This window comes from Ornithorhynchus anatinus, chromosome 1 (genome assembly GCF_004115215.2).
Source record: "Ornithorhynchus anatinus isolate Pmale09 chromosome 1, mOrnAna1.pri.v4, whole genome shotgun sequence".
NCBI classification, from domain to species: domain Eukaryota; kingdom Metazoa; phylum Chordata; class Mammalia; order Monotremata; family Ornithorhynchidae; genus Ornithorhynchus; species Ornithorhynchus anatinus.
The window spans coordinates 178,568,723-178,592,657 of NC_041728.1; the positions used below are offsets into that span (position 1 = coordinate 178,568,723).

The 23,935-nt window shown below is 52.3% G+C and overlaps 1 protein-coding gene across 2 annotated transcripts in view; it reads right to left on the reverse strand.

The window, feature by feature from the left end:
- The window catches only part of MAP3K2 (mitogen-activated protein kinase kinase kinase 2), a 117,973-nt gene that overhangs the window by 10,783 nt on the left and 83,255 nt on the right, over positions 1 to 23,935 (reverse strand). For both annotated transcript variants that reach the window (XM_029069918.2, XM_029069922.2), the window contains exons 7-12: positions 18,942 to 19,032; positions 16,941 to 17,071; positions 10,641 to 10,720; positions 6,450 to 6,517; positions 3,838 to 3,930; positions 3,428 to 3,634 (exon numbers count right to left, since the gene is read on the reverse strand). In XM_029069918.2, the coding sequence (XP_028925751.1) occupies positions 3,428 to 3,634; positions 3,838 to 3,930; positions 6,450 to 6,517; positions 10,641 to 10,720; positions 16,941 to 17,071; positions 18,942 to 19,032 (670 nt within the window). The remainder of the gene's footprint in view (positions 1 to 3,427; positions 3,635 to 3,837; positions 3,931 to 6,449; positions 6,518 to 10,640; positions 10,721 to 16,940; positions 17,072 to 18,941; positions 19,033 to 23,935) is intronic.

Consider the following 23,935-nt stretch of genomic DNA (forward strand, 5'->3'; position numbering starts at 1 on the left):
AGTATTCAATAGTATTTACTGAGCACTTGCCGTGTGCAGAGCACCGTACCTCGTGCAATTCTACCCTGCCTTGACGACCGCATCAGCCTCCTCAATGGCCTCCTTGCCTTCAGTTTCAGCCCTCTCCAGCCCATACTGCACTCTCCTGCTTGGGTCATTTTTCTCAAAATCCCTTGGGTCCACGTCTCCCCACACCTCAAGAACCTCCGGCGGTTGCCCATCTAGCCTCAATCTTCACAACAAACACAAACTCCGCACCATCGACTTTTAAGCTGTCAATCGCCTTGCCCCCTCCTATCTCACCTCGCTCCTCTCCTACTCCAACCCAGCCCACACATTTTGCTCCTTTAATACCAACCTACTCACTGCATCTCGATCTCGTCTATCTCGCCTCCGACCTCTTGCCCACGTCCTCCCTCCGGCCTGGAACTCCCCCGACGTCGTCCCCCCTCTGCCCTGCGCCCCATTTCATATCCACCAGACCACCTCTCTCCCCATCTTCACAGCCCTACTGAATTCATATTTCCTCTCCAATATGAATCGATGCCTTGTCGTGGCGGGAGAGTTTGCGTACGCCGATGAGGCTTAGAGCTGGGCCATAGAGGACCACCCATCGTGGAAAGGTCTGAGCCAAAGCGTCAGACAAAGTCGATTCACCTGTTCTGGGAAGCAGGGGCCCGGGAAAGAGTCCTGTTGCGCCTAGATGACTGCAACAGCCTCCTTTTCTGACCTCCCAGCCTTCTGCCTCTCCCCACTCCAGTCCACACTTCATTCCGCTGCCCGGATCATCTTTCTACAGAAACACTCTGGGCACGTCACCCCCTTCCCCCAAAATCTCCAGTGGTTGCCTGTCGACCTCCGTATCCAACAAAAACTCCTCACTATTGGCTTTAAAGCTGTCCATCACCTTGCCCCCTTCTACCTCACCTTCCTTCTTTCCTCCTACATCCCAGCCTACACACTCCACTCCTGAAGGGCTTCCCTGCTCACTACGCCTCCAGCTCGCTTGCTTCGCCGCCGACCCCTGGCCCACATCCTACCTTTCGCCTGGAACGCCCTCCCTCTTCAAATCCACCATTCGCTCTTCCCTTCTTTAAAGCCTGAGTGAAGGCACACCTCCTCCAAGAGGCCTTCCCAGACTAAGCCCCGCTTTTCCTGAGCTTCCACTCCCTTCCGTGTCACCCTGACTCACTCTCTGGGCTCTTCCCCTCCTCCCTGCCCCACAGCACTTATGTCTATAGGTATATCTATAATTCTATTTATTTATATTGAAGCCTGTTTACTTGTATTGACGTCTGTCTCACCCCTTTTAGACTGTGAGCCCGATGTGGGCGGGGACTGTCTCTCTTTATTGCTGTATTGTACTTTCCAAGCACTCAGAACAGGGTTCTGCACCCAGTAAGTGCTCAATAAATACTAATTAATATGGCTTTGCAGGTAGGGAGAGTAACTGTCTTTAGGATACGAGGAGGGAGGGTGAACCCGGCAGGGTGTGGGCGGGGGGTCGGCAGCGAGATACAGAGATCGAGGTAAAGTGAGTAGGTCGGCATCAGAGGCGTGAACTGTGCAGGCTGGGTTGCAGTAAGAAATCAGAGAGGTAACGGAGGAAGGGGCGAGGTAATTTAAGCGCTTTAAAGCCAATGGTACGGAATTTCTGTTTGATGGGAAGGTGGATGGGCAACCACTGGGGGTTCTTGGCAAACTTGGACGGAATGCTTTTGTAGAAAAATGATCCGGGCAGAAGAGTGAAGTTTCGACTGGAGAGGGGAGAGACGGGAGACAGGGAGGTCAGCAAGGGGGTTGATACGGTAATCAAGGTAGGATCGGATAAGTGCTTGGATTAAAGTGGGAGAAGTCTGGATGGAGAGGAAAGAGTGGATTTTAGTGACGTTGTGAAGAATGAACCGACAGGATCTAATGAGATTGAGTATTTGGGTTGAATGAGAGCGATGAATCAAGGATATAAGGAATGGGCTTGTGAGGCAGAAAGGATGGCGGTCTTGTCTTCGGTGACGTGACGGTCACGGGGAGAACGGGGTTCCGGAGGGAAAACAAGGAGTTCTCTTTTGTCAAGATACGGTGAGTCTGAGGTGGCGGGAGGACATTCACGTAGAGTTGTCCTGAAGGCAGGAGGAGATGCGAGACGGCGGAGAGGGAGAGAGATCAGGGTTGGAGATGGAGATTTGGGGATCGTCAGCGTAGAGATGGTAGTCGAAGCCATGGGAACGAATGACTTCTCCAAGGGAGTGAGTGTAGATGGAGAATAGAAGGGAACCCAGAACTGAACCTTGAGGGGGTGGGAGGCAGAGGAGGAGCCCGCGAAAGACACTGAGGAGGAGCAGCCAGAGAGACAGGAGGAGAAGCAGGAGAGGACAGTGGCAGCGAAGCCGAGACCGCATAACGTTTCCAGGAGAAGGGGGTGGCCCGCGTGGTCCAAGGCGGCTGAGAGGTGGAGAAGGATTAGGATGGAACAGAGGCCGTTGGATTTGGAAAGAAGGAGATCATCGGTGATCTCCGAGACAGGGGTGGAGGTGAAAGAGTTCCTAAGGGCCGCCTGGACGGAGGGAGGAAGGGCCATTCACTTTTCCAATGTCCGTCTCCCCCGAGTTCAGTAGAGAGCGGGGAGCTGAGGGAGCAGCTCTGTTCATCACGAGAAGGTAGTTTGGTCATCAAGGGAAGAACATCACGAATACCGTGTGATGTCCTTCAGCGTGTGAGCTTATTCTAGGCAGAGAACGTGACAACCGGCTCTATTGTACTGTACTCTCCCAAGCCCTCGCTACAGTTTTCTGCACACGGTAAGTGCTCAATAAGTACCACTGATTGACTGACCGTTCCTACGCTTCCCCTTCCTGAAGTTCCATCTTAAGCTCGACAGCACAGACGCCGGGAGAAGCAGCGTGGTCTAACGGGAAGAGCCCGGACCTGGGAGTCCGAGGGCCTGGGTTCTAATCCCAGCTCCTCCACTTGTCTGCTGTGTGATCTCGGGCAAGTCACTTCACTGCTCTGAACCTCAGCTGCATCATCTGTAAAACGGAGATTGAAGCCGGGAGCCCCGTGCGGGACATGGACTGGGTCCGGCCTGATTATCTCGGGTCTAGGATAAATTAGTCATTTATATTTATGTCTGTCTCCCGCGCTACACTGTAAGCTCACTCTGAGCAGGGAACGTGTCTGCCCGCTTTGTCGTACTGTACTCTCCCAAGCGCTTATTACAGTGCTCTGCACATACCCGGCGCACAATGAATATCCCGATCTCCCCTGACGCTTAGTACAGTGCCTGGCACCCAGTCAGCACTTGACCACCACCGAATGGATCCAATCTTGAAATCCAGGAGCGGCTTCCGGTACCAAACGTCGGCTCTAATGATCCACACCGGGCCGACCGCCCTTCGAAACCCCGGCCCGGATTCCCGCCGCGACTTACAGCGGCTGGGGGGGCTGATGTCCATCACGGTCAGAGCGGGGGTGTCGATGTCGCTGCCCCGCCTCCTGGTCCGGTTTTCCTCGTACTCCGCGGTGAAGATGCTGCTCCCGCTGCTGGTGCTCAGCGAGCGCTCGGTGGGGCTGAAGCTCACCGGGGACCGGAAGCTGGTCCCTTGGGTCCTCCTGGCCCGCGGAAACGTCTTCCGGCCTGAGAGAAAACAATCGAGAGGGCGCGCTGGCATCCACGGGGCCGCCCACGCGCTTTTCCCCGGCTTTTCCGGGTGTCCGCCGGCTTCCCCTTCCACAGGGGAGCGGACGAGCCGGCGAGCTTACTTAAAACCAAAGCCCCCGAAATCAAAACCTCCCAAAACACGCCCGTGGCTTTGGCGCCTGCCAGGTTTCCATATTTACCATCACTATAGTCTTGGTGGTGAAAGGAAATGTGGTATCTTCTTGGGTAAGTGCCCCCTTTTCCAAATTTCTCAAAGATTGGGATATCGTAGTCTGTTGGGAACAAAACAGTCACTTTGCATCTGAGGAATCCAGAGGAAATTGGCAAGCTAGAGAAGTTAAAAAGGAACGTTCCATCCTGCCGACCCCCTTCCCGCCCTCCACATTTAGGTTTAGCTAAATAGCTATTCATAAAAAACCCCCCAGAACTCATCTAACAGGCACCATCTTTGAGAATTAAAATCATGCAAAAGAAGGGAAATTTTCCATGCTTTAGTCCAACTTCAAAATTGGGCTGTCAATTTCTAGACCGCAACTATATCACAGCAATACCTGTGGAGTACTGTGCTAGAGGCTGAGAGAGGCACTAAATAAATAGTATCTATTGAGCCTGTACTGTGTGCAGAGCACCGTGCTGAGCACTTGCGGTACAGTAGAGAAACAGAGTGGCTTAGTAGAAAGAGCCCAGGCTCGGGAGTCGGAGGTTGTGGGTTCTAATTCCGGCTCCGCCATTTGTCTGCTGCGTGACTTTGGGCAAGTCACTAAACTCCTCTGTGCCTCAGTTATCTCAACTCTAAAATGGGAATTAAGACTGTGAGCCCCAAGTGGGACAACCTGCTTACCCTGTGTCTATCCCAGCGCTTAGAACGGTGCTCGGCACATAGTACGCGCTTAACAAATACCGTCATCATTATTATTATTGTTACAATACTACAGAGTTGGTAGACACGCTCCCTGCCCACAACAAGACCGTAGACTGTAAGCTCGCCGTGGGCAGGGACTGCGTTTACTGCTCTACTAGAGAAGCAGCGTGGCTCAGTGGAAAAAGCCCGGGCTTGGGAGTCAGAGGTCATGAGTTCAAATCCCGGCTCTGCCACTTGTCAGCTGTGTGACTGTGGGCAAGTCACTTCACTTCTCTGGGCCTCAGTGACCTCATCTGTCAAATGGGGATTAACTGTGAGCCTCACGTGGGACACCCTGATGACCCTGTATCTCCCCCAGCGCTCAGACCGGTGCTCGGCACATAGTAAGCGCTTAACAAATGCCAACGCTATTACTATACTCTCCCAAGCGCTCCGTGCAGTGCTCCGCACACAGTACGCACCCAATAAACGCGACTGAATGAACGAACAAGTCCGGAGGGGGAGACAGACGTTAAGGGAAATTACGGATATATACGTAAGTGCTGTGGGTCTGAAGGTGGGGTGAGTAACAAGTGCTTAAAGCAGGGTACAGAGCAGCAAGGTAAGAGGGAGTGAGGTGACCGAGGACTTCGAAGTCGACGGTAAGGAGTTTCTGTTTCACGTGGAAGTGGATGGGCAACCCCTGGAGGGTCTTGAGGAGTTGGGAAATGGGAATGGAGCGTTTCTCTAGAAAAACGATCTGGGCAGCAGTTAGAGAAGTAGGAACTGGAGACGGGAGAGACTGGAAGCAGCGAGGCTAGCAAGGGGTCTGGTGAGGATTTTAGAGCTGTGGAGATGGTAGAATAATGATGTTAATAATGTCGGTATTTGTTACGCACTTACTATGTGCAGAGCACTGTTCTAAGCGCTGGGGGAGATACAGGGTCATCAAGTTGTCCCACGTGAGGCTCCCAGTCTTGATCCCCATTTTACAGATGAGGTAACTGAGGCACAGAGAAGTTAAGTGACTCGCCCGCAGTCACACAGCCCAGGGGCAGAGCCAGGATTCGAATCCATGACCTCTGACTCCGAAGGCCGGACTCCTTCCACTGAGCCACGCTGCTTCTCTGAAGCAACGGAAGCAACAGCAACGGGACGTGGTGACAGGATGACTACACGGGCTGGACGGGAGAGATGATTTGAGCACAGTTCCAAGGTTATGTGTTTGAGAGACAGGGAGGACGACGGGTTCTCCACAGTATAGGAGAGGCAGTGGGAAGACACAGTTTGGCGGGGCGGGAGGAGGTATGAGGAAAGCTTTCTCATCTGTAAAATGGGAACTGAGTATCCGTTCTCCCTCTTACTTCAACTGAGACACAGTTGCTAATGATAGTAATGGCATCTGTTAAGTGATCACTAGGTGCCAAGCACTGGGGGGGGAGATACAAGACTATCGATTATCAGGTTGTCGCATGTGGGGCTCACGGGCCTAATCCCCGTTTGACCGACGAGGTAACTGAGGCCCACAGAAGTGAAGTGACTTGCCCAAAGTCGCACAGCTGACAAGCGGCGGAGCCAGGATTAGAACCCATGACCTCGGACACCCAAGCCCGGGCTCTTTCCGTTAAGCCAGGCTGCTTCCAATGGGGCCCACAGTTACCTCTAACTATCTGAGACTAAATACAGGCCTTATGATGCAAAGTTAAAAAAAAATACATTTTCATCTGGGGAAGCAAATTTTCCTGTCATAGAAAGCATCTTGATGTCCTTCACAAACAAAGCGGTTGGAAAAAAGACGGATTAGAACCCATGACCTCTGACTCCCAAGCCCGGGCTCTACTTTCATTAGATTAAAACAAAGAAATTGGTGGGCAGTAATCGACCCAAACACTTTCGAACCCAATCCATGAAACACGTTCAGCTGCAGCTATTACTTGAGTAGTCGCTTACCTGAGAATTCCTGGTGATTATCTGGATAGCTCTGGGCCCTCGGCATTCGCGACTTGGGATAGCTGTCTCTGTACGTGTAAAATGACACGCTTTACTGACCGGACATTAAAAATTATTCGAAAGCCAATCTGAACCGAAGCAAGCGGCGGTAACGGCATTTGTTGAGTATCCACTGAGTGCATCGGGAATGTGACGAAAAAAAAGTGAAATATTCCCGGCCCACAAAGAATGCACACTAACGAGAGACGGGAACATAAAACATTGACTACTGAGGTAGTTAAAAAATTAAAAATAAAATTATCCATCCATTCATTCACGAAGCCCTGCCCACGACGACCTGAAGGTCTTCGCGAGAAGCAGGGTGGCCTAGTGGAAAGAGCAGAGTCCTGGGAGTAGCAGGATCTGGGTTCTCAGCCCGGCTCCGCCAGGTACCTGCTGTGGGTCTTCGGGCAGGTGGCTTCACTTCTCTGGGTCTCAACTTCCTCAGCTGCAAAGATGGGGCTGAAATCCCACTCCCTCCTACCTAGACCGTGAGCCCCGTGCGTGTCCAAACTGAGAAGTCTGTATCTACCAGTGCTTAGAGCCGTGCCCGAAGCATACGAACAATAATAACGTTGGTATCTGTTAAGCGCTTACTACGTGCAGAGCACTGTTCTAAGCGCTGAGGTAGATCAGGTGATGATCAGGTCGTCCCACGTGGGGCTCACAGTCTTCATCCCCATTTTCCAGATGAGGGAACTGAGGCACCGAGACGTGAAGTGACCTGCCCACCGTCACATAGCTGACACTTCTCTGGGCCTCAGTTACCTCATCTGGAAAATGGGGATGAAGACGGGGAGCCTTCACGTGGGACAACTTGATGACCCTGTATCTACCCCGGTGCTTAGAACAGTGCTCTGCACATAGTAAGCACTTAATTTCCAACATGATTATTATTATTCTTATTACTGTGTGCAAAGCACTGTTCTAAGCACTGGGGAGGATACAAGGTGATCAGGTTGTCCCATGTGGGGCTCACAGCCTTCATCACAACTGCTCTGTGCCTCAGTTATCTCATTTGTAAAAAATGGGGATTAAAAAAATGTGAGCCCCATGGGGGACAATCTGATGATCCTCTATCTACCCCAGCGCCTAGAAGAGTGCTCAGTACATAGTAAGCGCTTCACAAATACCATGATTATCATCATCTTACAGATGGGGGAACTGAGGTCCAGAGAAGTGAAGTGACTTGCCCAAAGCCACACAGCTGACAGGCGGCTGAGCTGGGATTTGAACCCATGACCTCGGTCCCCCCCAAACCCGTGCTCTTTCCACTGAGCCACGCTGCTTCTCTTATCTTAACATGGGTATTTGCTAAGCACCTCCCCCGTGCCAGGCACTGTACTAAGCAGCGGGGAAGATACGAGATCATCGGGTTGGACACAGTCCCTGTCCCACAGGGGGCTCGCGGTCGTAATCCCCGTTTTCCAGATGAGGCGACTGAGGGCCAGAGAAGCGACGTGACTTGTCCGAGGTCGAACAGCAGATGAGTGCCGGGCCCAAGCCCCACAAACGAGGCCACGCTTCTTCTCGTCTCGACGCTTGGAAGGAAAGGACCCCTGAACGCTTTCATATCAAGCCTCCTAGGGATCCGCTCGGTGCTCGTTTCTTCCCCGGATTTAAAAAGGGAAAGCCGGAAACACGTCTACGCTCATGCGCGGTTTAAGCTCGGCTTTCATCATTAAGTAAAAGCGGGGAGTTTCCGAGAAACGTGAGGATTTTCAGGTATTATTTACTACTCAGCGTGGCTCAGTGGCAAGAGCCTGGGCTTTGGAGTCAGAGGTCATGAGTTCAAATCCCAGCTCTGCCGCTTGTCAGCTGTGTGACTGTGGGCGAGTCACTTCACTTCTCCGGGCCTCAGTGACCTCATCTGTAAAATGGGGATGAAGACCGTGAGCCCCACGTGGGACAACCTGATTCCCCCGTGTCCACCCCAGCGCTTAGAACAGTGCTCGGCACATAGTAGGCGCTTAACAAATACCAACATTATTACTCCCACTTTATCACCTAGGCTGCCCATCCTCCACCCCTGCCCCTGTGAACAGCTGGCCAAGCATCTGCCTTCATGATGGGATTAAAATTAACAAGGCACAGTGGAACGTAATAACGTTGGTATTCGTTAAGCGCTTACTGTGCGCCGAGCACCGTTCTAAGCGCTGGGGGAGATACAGGGAAATCGGGTCGTCCCACGTGAGGCTCACAGTTAATCCCCATTTTACAGATGAGGTAACCGAGGCACAGAGAAGTTAAGTGACTCGCCTGAGGTCACCAGTGAATATACAGTTCCAGGGATCATCTTTAAAGCGTCGATTTCTCCTGCGGCAGGAAGTCTACGTTAAATGGCACCGGGACGCGGCCCGAGAGAGACGGAGACTGTTGCTTCTCAAAAGGACCGGTCAAAGAGACGTCACGGCTGGAGATTAAGGCTTTTCCACCACTAGAATGCGTCTTCTACAATTGGCCATTTTCCAGTCACGCTACCTTTCCAGAACTGACGGCCAATTTCTTATGATTTTTTTTTGTTTTCTTATGGTATCTGTTAAGCGCCTCCTCTGTGCCGGCCACTGTACTAGGCGCTGGGGTAGACGCAAGCAAATCGGGTCGGACACTCCCCACGCCTCACACGGGGCTCACGTCTTAATCCCCATTTTCACAGACGAGCGAAGCGAGGCACAGAGAAGTTAAGTGACTTGCCTAAGGTCACGGGTGAACAGGTGGTGGAGCTGAAATTAGAACCCAGGTTCTTCTGACTCCCAGGCCGGTGCTCCTGCCACTAAGCCACGCTGCTTTGCTCATAGTTAATCCCTCTAGACTGGAAGCTCCTTGTGCTGTACGGTTGCGCTGTACTCTCCCAAGCACTTAAATACATTCATTCATTCAATAGTATTTACTGAGCGCTTACTATGTGCACAGCACTGGACTAAGCGTTTGGAATGGACGGGTCGGCAACAGATAGAGACAGTCCCGGCCGTTTGACGGGCGCACGGTCTGATCGGGGGGAGACACGCAGACAAGAACAGTGGCAATGAATAAGAGTCGAGGGGAAGAACATCTCATAAAAACAATGGCAACTAAATAGAATCCGGGTGACGTACAGCTCATTAAACAAAATAAATAGGGCGATAAAGACATATACAGTCGAGCGGACGAGTACAGTGCCGGGGGGGGGGGGGGGGGGACGACGGGAGGCGGGAGGAGCAGAGGGAAAGGGGGGAGAAGAGGGTTTAGCTGCGGAGAGGTGAAGCGGGGGGGTAGAGGGAGCAGAGGGAAGAAGGGGGGAGCTCACTCTGGGAAGGCCTCTTGGAGGAGGTGAGTTTTAAGCAGGGATCTGAAGAGGGGAAGAGAATCAGATTGTCTGAGGTGAGGAGGGAGGGCGTTCCGGGACCGCGGGAGGACGTGGCCCAACTCTGCACACAGTAAACACTCAATAAATAATAATGTTGGTATTTGTTAAGCGCTTACTCTGTGCAGAGCACTGTTCTAAGCGCTGGGGGAGATCCAGGGTCATCAGGTTGGCCCACGTGAGGCTCACAGTCTTCATCCCCATTTTACAGATGAGGGAACTGAGGCCCCGAGAAGTGAGGTGACTTGCCCACAGTCACCCAGCTGACAAGTGGCAGAGCTGGGATTCGAACCCACGACCTCTGACTCCCAAGCCCGGGCTCTTTCCACTCAGCCGCGCTGCTCCTCTATACCCCTGACTGACTGGCTGGGAGGTCCTCGTGGGGAGGGAACAAGGTCTTCCTCCTCCGCACTGTCCTCTCCCAAGTGCCCAGGGCTCTGCACGCAGTAAGAGCTCAATACACCCCACTGACCGAATCTCATTCATTCATTCATTCAACAGTATTTACTGAGCGCTTACTATGTGCAGAGCACCGGACTAAGCGCTTGGAACGGACAAGTCGGCAACAGATAGAGACGGTCCCCGCCCTCTGACGGGCTCACGGTCGGATCGGGGGAGACGGGCGGACGAGAACGATGGCGATAACCAGAGTCGAGGGGAAGAACGTCTCCACAGCCCCGACCAACAGCGTCCACTCCCACATCTCCTCATGCCTCTCGGGACTGGCCCACGGATAAATCTTCTTCGCCGGAAGCCTGAAGCCCCTTGCCGTCGGTGAAATGATGTCAGAGCCAAGGGAAGAGGCTTACCCGTCCAACGGGCTGTCGAGGGAAGGGCAGCTCCCGGAGCCGGAATTTTCAGGACTGCTCAAAGACAGCGGATCCAACATCTAGAAAGAGAGGAGTCACATCCTAAAACTCTGACTGGAAGGGGACAGGGCAAGGAGACAGCAAGGGGGCCCGACGGGGGTCAGGTGGTTATCGCTTCTTTCTTCTCCCACTCCCTTCCGCACAGCCCTTCATGTCATTCAGAGAAGCAGCGCGGCTCAGCGGAAAGAGCCTGGGCTTCGGAGTCGGAGGTCGTGGGTTCGATTCCCGGCTCCGCCCCTTGGCAGCTGTGTGACTGTGGGCGAGTCACTTCACTTCTCTGGGCCTCAGTTCCCTCATCTGGAAAATGGGGATTAACTGTGAGCCTCACGTGGGACGACCCCATTACCCCGTATCTACCCCGGCGCTTAGAACGGTGCTCGGCACATAGGAAGCGCTTAACAAATACCAACGTTATCAGTATTATTATTATTCATTCAACTGCATTTATCGAGCGCTTACTGTGGGCACGGCACAGTACTAGAATAATAAAGATTCATTCGATAGTATTTACTGCGCGCTTACTATGCGCAGAGCACTGTACTAAGTGCTTGGAATGGACAAATCGGTAACAGAGAGGGACAGTCCCTGCCCTTTGACAGGCGCACAGTCTATTCGGGGGAGACAGACAGACAAAAACAATAGCAATAAATAGAATCAGACACATTCCCTGCCCACAGTGAGTTTACAGTCTAGAGGGGGAGGCAGGAATAAATAGAAATAAAGGACAGTTATGGACGTAAGTACTTGTCCTAAGGATTTACTGTCCTTAGAAGCAGCATGGCTCAGTGGAAAGAGCCTGGGCTTCAGAATCGGGGGTCATGAGTTCGACTCCCGGCTCTGCCACTTGGCAGCTGTGTGACCGTGGGCGAGCCACTTCACTTCTCTGGGCCTCAGTTCGCTCACCTGTAAAATGGGGATTAACTGTGAGCCTCACGTGGGACGACCCGATCACCCTGTATCTACCCCAGCCCTTAGAACGGTGCTCTGCACATAGTAAGCGCTTAACAAATACCAACATTATTATTATTATTACTGCGAGGCTGGGGTGGGGGGGTGAATAAAAGGAGCAAGTCGGGGCGACGCAGAGAACAGGAAAAGGAAAGGGGGGCTTATTCAGCCCTCCCTCAGCCCCACAGCACTTTGGTCCATATCCGTAATTTATATATTCGCAAAAATGACAGCTCTAAACTGTCAGCTCGTTGTGGGCGGGAACGGTATCTACCAACTCTGTTTTATTGTTCCCTCCCAAGTGCTTAGTATAGCGCTTTGCACACAGTAAGCGCTCAATAAATTGATTAAGAGCAAGTTCCCATTAAGAAAAGAACTCGACAGACGTGCATCTGTTCCGTCTGACCCAAACGACTCGGCAATTGGAAATTCTGCTTTTTGAAAAACGAAACAATAGCTCCACCCAAACCTAACACAAATGACTCTGTGGTTAGTCTGTGTGCTCTAACTGCCTTTTCATCGGCTGCAAAAAAAAGTAGCAGCCACTGCAATATCAGACTACGGTTCAGGCTACGCGAAAAGATGTCAAAAACCTCCGAGGCTGCGACATTTAAGACAAAAAAGGCCTCTGGACTCCATGAAGATTCCTGACCTGGGATTTCTCACACGTCCACTTGCAGTTACACCTGAGCACTTTTAACAAGGACGCTTCCTGCAGATATTCAAAACAAGTTCCAGACACGGCGATTCCCTGACTTCGGAAAAGTCAATCGAAGATAACCACTTATTGTTAAGCCGCTGCCGAACGGATACTGGCCGCAGAACAGTTGATTTTTCATGAGATTTCTGCATAGCGTGACCCATTAAACTGTCCCAGTTCACATGGAAGAACGGTACTTTCTGGCAGCTTCCTCGACCACACCACAAGTAAAACGAAACTCTAAAATCTGAATAACTGTCTACTTACCGAAGGAAGTGCATTTAAAAACTAAGACCTCCCATCCACACTTCTTCCCTCTCTCATGTAGAAAAACCTATGAAATCACCCCAGACGACCGTTCAGATGCTCAATTTTTCATCCGGAAAAGCCGCCGTTAACCATCCTTCTGCTTAATTCCTTTTTATGATCAGTGATGGAAATCTGTGCACCACGTGACCCCGAACGATGCTCTTTTTGTTTCAAACAAACCCGTATTCCTGAGCAAGAACGGGCTTGGAATGTCTTTCACCAGTCTGCTCCTACCTAAGGACGAAGGAGTCAGACAGGGAATCCGGCTCTGCCTCTCGCCTGCTCTGTGACCTCGGGCAAGTCACTTCACGCCTCTGGGCCTTAGTTTCCTCATCTGCAAAATGGGGATTCGTTAACTCTTCTCTCTCCCCGTTAGACTCTGGGACAGGGGCTGTGTCCATCCTGATTATCTTGTTTCCACCCCAGTGCTCAGGACACTGTTTGACACATAGTAAGCACTTAATACCATAAGAAAAAATTCCGTGTGTCTGGCAAAACCACAGTGGCAGATCCATCTGGAGGCCCTCTGGCTTTATAATAGCGCTTTGGAGACTCTAGATTCTAAGCTCGCCGTGGGCACGACCGCGTGGCTACCACTACTCTGTCAACCCCGTACCACTAACCCACGAGCCTGGATCACCTCCACAGTTTGCCTCCTTGGCTCTTGCGCTCGAGCCACCCGGCACGGCTGGCGGAAATCGAGATATCAGGCCAACTCGGTCCACTTCAAGTTTCTCCTTGCATGCTTTAAACTGTGCCCTGTCCTCTGCCCGGCAAAATTATTTCTCCACCCTTACTGACACCCGTGCCCATCGCCCTGGCCAGTTGCTCCAATCGATCGTATCTGTTGAGCACTGGGCGCGGAGCACTGTACTAAGCGCTTGGGAGAGTACAATATAAAAATCAACAGATGCATTCCCTGCCCCAAACTAGGGGGAGGGACGGATATTAATTTACATAAATAAATTACAGACATGGACATATATGTTTCAGATGTTTAACTCCCTCCTCAAACCCCCTGGTCCCCCGCCACCCTGACCCCTTGCCCCTAATGAACTGGCCACCTGCTTTATGGAGAAAATCGACACCATCAGGCATGATCTCCCTAAAATCTCCCCTGCCCCTCTGCTTTCCCGCCCTCGACTCTCCCAGATTTTCAGCAGTACCTCTAGAGGAGATCTCCTGTCTTCTCTCCAAATCCATCCACGTACCCGACCCCGTTCCTTCGCACCTTATCGAAGGACTTGCCCCCTCCCCTTTCCCCTCCCCAACCGCCATCTTCGTCTATATGCTCTGCAATGGTTTCTTCCCCACTGCTTTCAAACAGGCCCACGACTCTCCTAACCGTAAAGAAGCCCTCCTTTGACCCCACGGCTCCCTCCAGTTATTGCCCCATCTCCAAACCTACCATTCCTCTCCAGACCGCACCTGCCGCCTCTTCCGATTCTCTCCGTGACCCCTCCAATCTAGCTTCCGTCCCCATCGCTCTACAGAAACCGCCCTCTTAAAGATCACTAATGATTTCCTTCTTGCCAAATCCAACGGCCCCGACTCCATCCTAATCCTCCTCCACCTCTCAGCTGCCTATGACACTGTCGACCACCCCCTTCTCCTGGAAAAATACACGGGCCCCTACTCTGCCTCCCACCCCCTAACTGTGGGGATCCCTCATGGTTCAGTTCCGGGTCCCCTTCTATTCTCCATCTACACCCACTCCCTTGGAGAACTCATTCACTCCCACGGCTTCAACTACCAACTCTATGTGGATGCTATCCAAATTTCCTTCTCCAGACCTGATCTTTCCCCCTCTCTGCAGACTCACATTTCCTCCTGCCTTGATGACATCTCCACTTAGATGCTCTCCTGTCCCCTCAAACGTACCATGTCCAAAACAGAACTCCTCATCTTCCTATCCAAACTCTGCCTCCCCCCTGATTTTTCCATCATTCTTGATGGCACCGACATCTTCATCTCACAAGCCCACAATCTCGGCATTACCGTGATTCCTCTTTCTAATTCGACCCACATATTCAATCCATCACTAAATCCTGTCGGTTCAACCTTCACAGCATCACTAAAATCCACCCTATCCTCTCCATCTAAACGGCCTCCACGGTAACCCAATCTCCCTTTATCCTATCCCGCCTTGAAAACTTTATTAACCTCCTTGCTGACCTCTCAGCTTCCTGTCGCTCCTCACTCCAGTCGATACTTCACTCTGCTGCGCGGATCATTCTTCTACAGAAACGTTCGGGCCACGGTTCCCCTCTCCTCCCGAGACTCCAGTGACTGCCCATCCACCTCCGCATCAAACAGAAACTCCTTACCACTGGCTTTAGAGCAGTCCGTCACCTTGCCCCTCTTACCTCACCTCACTTCTTTCCTACTACAGTCGCAGTACTGTGATTTACTATTGAATGTTCAAATATAGTCCTAAAATCCCAGAAGCCCAAATTCAGACACCATTATCTGTCACTTTCCCTCAAAAGCTGAGTCTCAGGTGATGCGGGTCACTGGATCAAGTAACTAACTGGGTAACTAACTGATGGCTCCTTACCCGTCACAGCTTCAAAATGGGCTGTGACCTCAGGAGACTCACGTCGCATCACTTACTCTTACGATGCTTTCAGTCAACCTGTATTTTCTTGGCAAGAGTCTCGCTCCCAGTCGAACGCTTTGCATAATACAGTGTCCTACCATATTTACTGCTCTACGGGAATACTTCAGTAAAAATGGAGGCCTTGAAGCCAATCGGGTGTCAGAAGTTTGTGGGGTGGCTGGGTGAGGGCGGCAACACGACATCCTACACCGTCGCCTCCACACAGTCGCTCCGAACCCGCGGCCGTCCGCACCGACGCCACGGTGGATGTGGAGGGAGGGGAGGAAGACGAGAGGAGACACGGGTGCAGGTCCCACCTGCTTTCCCTTCCCATTCCCTGCCAGCTGACCCAGGAAAATCCCAGAAACAAAACCCACAAGCTGAAGTGTGGTAACAACTACAAGCACAAACGCTCAGCTTCAAAAAAGCCCTGAGCGTTTTTCACCGGGGAAAAACCTTATTTTCTCCTTCCTGGGCTCTCATGGGGTGCCTCTCCCAGTCACCTTGGGTTGACCTGGGATGTCCTGGACAAACTCCTGCCCCCACCTCCCCCTACCCCACTGACATCAGGTGTGTGGGGATTTTGCTGACCCTCTGTTACAGCCGGGAGCTTTACTGACTTGGGGAAGTGGCGGGGGGTTAGATTCATCCAATACAACCATGGACCACACCAGCTGTTCCAGGCATTTAACTACCACCAACCCACTGTCCATGTTTTCCCTCTAGCCTATACGACCTACTGCCAGCTCTCCCTGTCTTCAGAGCCTTATTAAAGTCCCATCCCCTCCCAGAGGCCTTCCCTAAGCTCTCATCTTCCCTACTCCCTCTCCCTTCTGCGTCACCCATGTACTTGGACCTGGACCCTTTAAGTACTTGCCTTCACCTTCGGCCCCTCGACCCCTGCGCACAGATCCTTGTACTCTGCCATTTCCGCATCTGTATTTATATGTTCGGTTTTGCTTTGCCGGCTGACTCCCCTGTTTAGACCGTGAGCCCGTCATTGGGCAGGGACTGTCTCTATCTGTTGCTGAACTGTACATTCCAAGCCCTTAGTACAGAGCTCTGCACCTAGTAAGCGCTCAGTAAATACTACCGAATGAACGAATACAACCTCGCCCACACGCTCCGCTCCTCTGGTGCCGCTAACCTTCTCTCTGTAACTCCGTCTCCGTCTCTCTAGCTGCTGACCTCTCGTCCTCGTCCAGCCTCTGGCCTGGAACGCCTTCCCTCCTCATAGCCGGACAATTATACCCTCCCCACCTTCCAAGCCTTACCGAAGGCCCATCTCCTCCAGGAGGCCTCCCCCAAGCCCTCCTTTCCTCTTCTCCCCCTCCCTTCTGCGTCGCCCTGACTCGCTCCCTTTATTCATCCCCTCTCCCAGCACCTCAGCACTTACGTACCTATCTGTCATTTATCTGTTCACATTCATGTCCGCCTCCCCCTCTAGAATGTAAACTCACTTTGGGCAGGGAATGTGTCCGTTATACTGTTCCAGTGCACTCTCCCAAGCGCTCGGTACAGTGGTCTGCACGCGGTAAGCGCTCAATAAATGCCGCGGACTGAACGAGTCCACTGCACTGGACTCTTCCCGAGAGCTCGGTACGGTGCCTGGCACCCAGTGAGCACTCACGAGATACCTTTCATCGACGGACCGACTGAACCAAGAACCGCCATATCTACTTACTTGGTCCATACTTTCCGGAATGAACTCTCCTTCGCTGGTGATACTGGTGAAGGATCCGTTTCGGGCAACTTGGTGCAGTTCGTCTGGGATGTAGCCGGGAGGAGGGGAGCTTCTATCTCTAGTAGTGGGCCCTGGAAGCGGAACAAATTCACGAAATTATCTGGAAATCGATATCCTCAGACGTACCCGGGTTCCAGGAAGAACAACACGGACGTTCGGAGAACAGTCTTACAGTTCGGCTCCCTGAATTATTTCACTTAGACATCACAGAGGACTTCTTAGAAGTCTGAAATGGAAATGTAAATAAACAGTGTACACCACCACAAAATCTTCAAAAAGACATTAAATGTTTTGCCAATTAAGGGATAGGTTGACTGGACATTTGGAATATATCAACCGACCGAATCCCTTAATCATCCGAGCTCTGCTACGGGGAAAGGGGGCTTGGATTCCAGGGAATTTCGCCTCCTGGGCGAATGCCTTGTGGAAAGACTTCGGGCCTGGGAGTCAGAGACCCTGGGTTCTAATCCCGGCTTTGCCACTCATTCATTGATTCAATACATTGAATATTTAATTCAATAAATTGAATGTATTGAATTCAATAATTGAATTCAATAAACGAATTGAATAGTAAGCGTATTTACTGAGCACTATGTGCAGAGCACTGTACTAAGCGCCTGGAATGTACAATTCGGCAACAGATAGAGACGATCCCTGCAGTGTGGCTCAGTGGAAGGAGCCCAGGCCTGGGAGTCGGAGGTCATGGGTTCGAATCCCAGCTCTGCCACTTGGCAGCTGTGGGACTGTGGGCAAGTCACTTAACTTCTCTGAGCCTCAATTACTTCATCTGTAAAATGGGGATGAAGACTGTGAGCCTCACGTGGGACAACCTGATTACCCTGTATCTACCCCAGCGCTTAGAACAGTGGTCTGCACATAATAAGCACTTAACAAATACCAACATTATTCATCGGGGGAGACAGACGGGCAAAAAACAAGACAACTTAATCACGATAAATAGAATCAAAGGGATGTACACCTCATTAACAAAATAAATAGGGTAATAAAAATCTATCCAAATGAGCACAGTGCTGAGGGGAGGGGAAGGGAGAGGGGGAGGAGCAGAGGGAAAGGGGGGAAAAGGGGCTCATCTCCTGCGTTATCATCGAGCGGGTCATTTCACCTCTCCGGGCTTCAGTTCCCTCATCTGTACAACGGAGATCGAATAGCGGTTCCTCCTTCTACTTAGATTGGGATACTCAAGGGGGACGGGGAGTGTCCTACTGCCTGATTATCTCGTATCTACCCCAGGGCTTACAAGAATTGTTTGGAGCATAGCAAGTGCTTAACAAATACCACAGTGATAATAAAAACAACAATGATAATTAGGGTTAGGAGTTCTTCCTAGAAGTAGAGGGTAGCCTAATGAGGCAGCAGGGCACAGTGGATAGCGCCCGGGCCTGGGAGTCAGAAAGGTCACGGGGTCTAAACCCGGCTCCGCCACTTGTCCGCTGTGTGACCCTGGGCAAGCCACTTCACTTCTCGGGGCCTCAGTTCCCCCATCTATAAAACGGGGATTGAGACCGTGAGCCCCACGTGGGACGGGGACTGCGTCCAACCCGATTTGCTTGTATTCACCCCGGAGCTTAGTACAGTTAAATATCATCAATTCAATTCATTCATTCCATTGATTGAATTAAATATTCAATTTATTGAATTCAATACATTCAATTCATTTATTGAATGAATCGATGAGTGGCAAAGCTGAGATGAGAACCCAGGTTCTCTGACTCCCAGGCCCCAGGTCCTTCCACAAAGGATTCGCTCAGGAGGCGGAATTCTCTGGAATTCAAGCCCCCTTTCCCTGCAGCAGAGCTCAGATGATTAAGGGATTCGGTCGGTTGCTATATTCCAAATGTCCAAAAGCACTTAAATATCATCAATATCATCATTATTATTATTAACAATATTATCACACAATTCCACTATTAATGTTCTCACCTATTACAGGAAGCTGCTTTTTCCTCTCAGTCACTTCAAATACTGTGTTGTCCAAATCTTCCAGGGAGGGAAGGGGCTCCAAGTTGGATGCCTGAAAAAGAAGAGAATAGTGAAATTCTCCTCAATCACCCTTCTTAAACTATCTATTTTGAGACAAGGCTTGCAAATGTTCCGCGACGCCTGCAGTAGCCATATTTGCTCCCAAGAGTAAAAATAAGTGATGGTCGTTCAACGTCATCCATACGTCTCTGCGAAGTGCCAATATTTTCCACCTGCCGCTTCTGGAATTCCAGTGCAAGAAAATATTTTAAGTGACTATAAAAATCCCCACATGAAACACGATCGCTTCGACTCCCTCGAGCGGGAGCAAGGCAGGATCCGAATCTTAATATTCAGGACTGAACTCCCGCCCTCGGTTAGGAATATCTCCGAGTGCTTGCCTTTAAACCGGACCTTCCACGTACCCCACCTCCCCCCGTACTGGGGCAATTCACTAGCGAATTGACTGCTTTAAAGAACGTCTTTCAAAGTCCCCCCCGAAAAGTCTATCTCTGCAAATGACCTGAGCTCAGATTTCTGAATTCGAAAAATATATGACGTTCAAATAAAATGACCGACACCCCGGCTCCTACGTGCCCCGCCTCCCCAGAACAGTAATGTCTATATAAACCAGAGAAGCAGCATGGCCTAGTGGCTAGGGCACGGGCCTGGGAGTCAGAAGGACCTGGGTTCCAATCCCGGCTCCACCACCTGCCTGCTTTGTGACCTGGGGCAAGGCGCTTCGTGCTTCGATTCCCTCATCTGTAAAAATGGGGATTCATTCATTCATTCAATAGTATTTATTGAGCGCTTACTATGTGCAGAGCACTGTACTAAGCGCTTGGGATGAACAAGTCGGCAACAGATAGAGACAGTCCCTGCCGTTTGACGGGCTTACAGTCTAATCGGGGGAGACGGACAGATGAGAACGATGGCACTAAACAGCGTCAAGGGGAAGAACATCTCGTAAAAACCGATGGCGACTAAATAGAATCGAGGCGATGTACAATTCATTAACAAAATAAATAGGGTAACGAAAATATATACAGTCGAGCGGACGAATACAGTGCTGTGGGGATGGGAAGGGAGAGGTGGAGGAGCAGAGGGAAAAGGGGAAAATGAGGCTTTAGCTGCGGAGAGGTGAAGGGGGGATGGCAGAGGGAGTAGAGGGGGAAGAGGAGCTCGGTCTGGGAACGCCTCTTGGAGGAGGTGATTTTTAAGTAAGGTTTCGAAGAGGGAAAGAGAATCAGTTTGGCGGAGGTGAGGAGGGAGGGCGTTCCGGGACCGCGGGAGGACGCGACCCGGGGGTCGACGGCGGGACGGGCGAGACCGAGGGACGGCGAGGAGGTGGGCGGCGGAGGAGCGGAGCGTGCGGGGTGGGCGGTAGAAAGAGAGAAGGGAGGAGAGGTAGGAAGGGGCAAGGTGATGGAGAGCCTCGAAGCCTAGAGTGAGGAGTTTCTGTTTGGAGCGGAGGTCGATAGGCAACCGCCGGAGTTGTTTAAGAAGGGGAGTGACATGCCCAGATCGTTTCTGCGGGAAGATGAGCCGGGCAGCGGAGTGAAGAATAGACCGGAGCGGGGCGAGAGAGGAGGAAGGGAGGTCAGAGAGAAGGCTGACACGGTAGTCTAGCCGGGATATAACGAGAGCCCGTAATAGTAAGGTAGCCGTTTGGGTGGAGAGGAGAGGGCGGATCTTGGCGATATCGTAGAGGTGAAACCGGCAGGTCTCGGTAACGGATAGGATGCGTGGGGTGAACGAGAGGGACGAGTCAAGGATGACACCGAGATCGCGGGCCTGCGGGACGGGAAGGACGGTCGTGCCATCCACGGTGACGGAGAAGTCTGGGAGCGGACCGGGCTTGGGAGGGAAGATGAGGAGCTCAGTCTCGCTCATGTTGAGTTTTAGGTGGCGGGCCGACATCCAGGCGGAGACGTCCCGGAGGCGGGAGGAGATGCGAGCCCGAAGGGAGGGGGAGAGGACAGGGGCGGAGATGTAGATCTGCGTGTCATCTGCGTAGAGATGGTAGTCGAAGCCGTGAGAGCGGATGAGTTCACCGAGGGAGTGAGTGTAAATGGAGAACGGAAGAAGGCCAAGAACTGACCCTTGAGGAACTCCGACAGTTAAAGGATGGGAGGGGGAGGAGGCTCCGGCGTAGGAGACCGAGAATGATCGGCCAGAGAGGTAAGAGGAGAACCGGGAGAGGACAGAGTCCGTGAAGCCAAGGTGAGATAAGGTATGGAGGAGGAGGGGACGGTCGACGGTGTCAAAGGCAGCAGAGAGGTCAAGGAGGATCAGAATGGAGTAGGAGCCATCGGATCTGGCAAGAAGGAGGTCACGGGTGACCTCAGAGAGAGCAGTCTCGGTAGAGTGGAGGGGACGGAAGCCAGATCGGAGGGGGTCTAGGAGAGAATGGGAGTTAAGGAATTCTAGGCATCGACTGTAGACGACTCGTTCTAAGATTTTGGAAAGGAAGGGTAGTAGGGAGAGAGGACGATAACTGGAGGGGGAGGTGGGGTCAAGAGCGGGTTTTTTTAGGATGGGGGAGACGTGGGCATGTTTGAAGGCAGAGGGGAAGGAGCCCTTGGAGATCGAGTGGTTAAAAATAGAAGTTAAGGAAGGGAGGAGGGCAGGGGCGACGGTTTTAAGAAGGTGAGAGGGAATGGGGTCCGAGGCGCAGGTGGAGGGGGTGGCACTTGCGAGGAGGGAGGAGATCTCCTCTGAGGATACTGCGGGGAAGGATGGGAAAGTAGGGGAGGGGGTCGTTGGGGGGGAGGGGAGAGGCGGAGGGGTGACTTTGGGGAGCTCAGACCCGATTGTGTTGATTTTCGTGAGGAAATAGGTGGCCAGATCATTGGGGGTGAGAGATGGGGGAGGGGGAGGAACAGGGGGCCTAAGGAGAGAGTTAAAGGTCCGGAACAATCGGCGGGGGTGACGGGCGTGGGTGTCGATGAGGGAGGAGAAGAAGCTTTGCCTGGCGGAGGAGAGGGCAGAGTTAAGGCAGGAAAGGATAAATTTGAAGTGTGTGAGGTCGGCTCGGTGCTTGGACTTTCGCCAGCAGCGCTCGGCAGCTCGAGCATAGGAGCGTAGGGGATTAAGACCGAGCCCCATGTGGGACGGGAACCCAACCTGAGCAGGGCGGCTCAGTGGCAAGAGCACAGGCTTGGGAGTCAGAGGACGTGGATTCTGATCCCGGCTCCGCCACCTGTCCGCTGTGTGACCTCGGACAAGCCACTTGACTTCTCTGTGCCTCATTTACCTCATCTGCAAAATGAGGATCAAGACTGTGAGCCTCACGTGGGACGACCTGATTATCCTGTATCTACCCCAGCGCTAAGAACGGTGGCTGGCACATAGGAAGCGCTTGACAGACACCATCATCGTCGTCATCTTTTATCCGCCCTTGTGTTTAGCACAGTGCCCGGCACATAGTAAATGCTTAAATACCACAATAATTATTATTATTAGTGTTTCCGGTGGACTTCCAACCTCTCCTGGTCCTCCCCCAGTTCCCCTCCTGCAACTGCAAGCAGCGGCTGAGGTGGGGCCCAAGGAGAGTCAAGTTCCTCTTCCCCGGACTCTAAGCGGATCGATCAACCAAAGGTAACTGAGTGCTTACCGTGTACGGAGCGCTGTAAAAAGCGCTTGGGAGAGTTCCTTACAGATAAAGCAGTGCGGCCTGCGGGAAAGATCACCAGCCTGGGAGTCGGGGGACTCTGCCACCTTTTAATTTTTTCTTCCGGTGTTCCTTGAACCCCACTCTCCCTCCCTGCCCTAAGCGCTGGGGCAGATACGAGATCATCAGGGTGGACAGCGTCTCTGTCTCGCCTGGGGCTCACGGTCTAATTAGCAGGGAACAGGATCTAATTCCCATTTTACAGACGAGGAAAGTGAGGCACAGAGAAGGAAACTGAAAGCCACACAAGAGGCAAGTGGCCGTGAGGGATTAGAAGCCGGGCGGTCTGCCTGCCAGGCCCGCGCGCTTTCTCCGGGGCCGGCCTGCTGCGTTAGGTCACCGCCTGCCTGTTGGGGACCTGGGTGACTAACTCTCATTCATTCGATAGTATTTACCGAGCGCTTACTATGTGCAGAGCACTGGACCAAGCGCTTGGAATGAACAAGTCGGCAACTCTCCTGAGCCTCCGTTTCCTCACCTGTAAACGGGGGGGACACGGTACCGGTTCATCCTCCCCTTAAGACCGGGAGCCCCGGAGGGGGCAAGAACTGCATCCGACCTGATGACTGTGTATCTGCCCCAGTGCTCAGAAGAACGTTCAGCCCGTCACCGACGGCTGCGTGACGAGCACTGGAGGCGCTTGACAAATACCACAGTTGCGGTGGCCAGGTTTTTTCCTTCCCCGATCCCCCGAAGCAGCGGAGGCCTTCACCCGCCAATGGCCGCCGGGGTAGGGTGATGCCGAATCGTGCGTTCCAAGCGCTTAGTACAGTGCTCTGCACATAGTAAGCGCTCAATAAATACGACCGAATCAAAGTGCCAGGACGCAGTGGGGCCTCCCGCGCCCCAGTGAGCAGTCCTAACGCCCGGGACCCCCGCCTCGGCTGAAGGACCGTCGTGGGAGCCACGTGTTCCAGGGAAGACCTGACAGAGTTCCCAGGCAACTCTTCTACACCGTCCTCCTTGACCTCCAAGCCCACAACCCCGACCCACTCGTCTCGGTCTCGAAATCCTGCCCGAAACACTCCAGTAACAGTATTATTATTAATATGGCATTTGTTAAGCGCTTACTATGCGCCAAGCACTGTAATAATAACGTCGGTATTTGTTAAGCACTCACTAGGTGCGGAGCACTGTTCTGAGCGCTGGGGGAGATACAGGGTCATCAGGTCGTCCCACGTGAGGCTCACGGTCTTAATCCCCATTTTACAGATGAGGGAACCGAGGCACAGAGAAGTGAAGTGAATCGCCCACGGTCACACAGCGGACAAGTGGCAGAGCC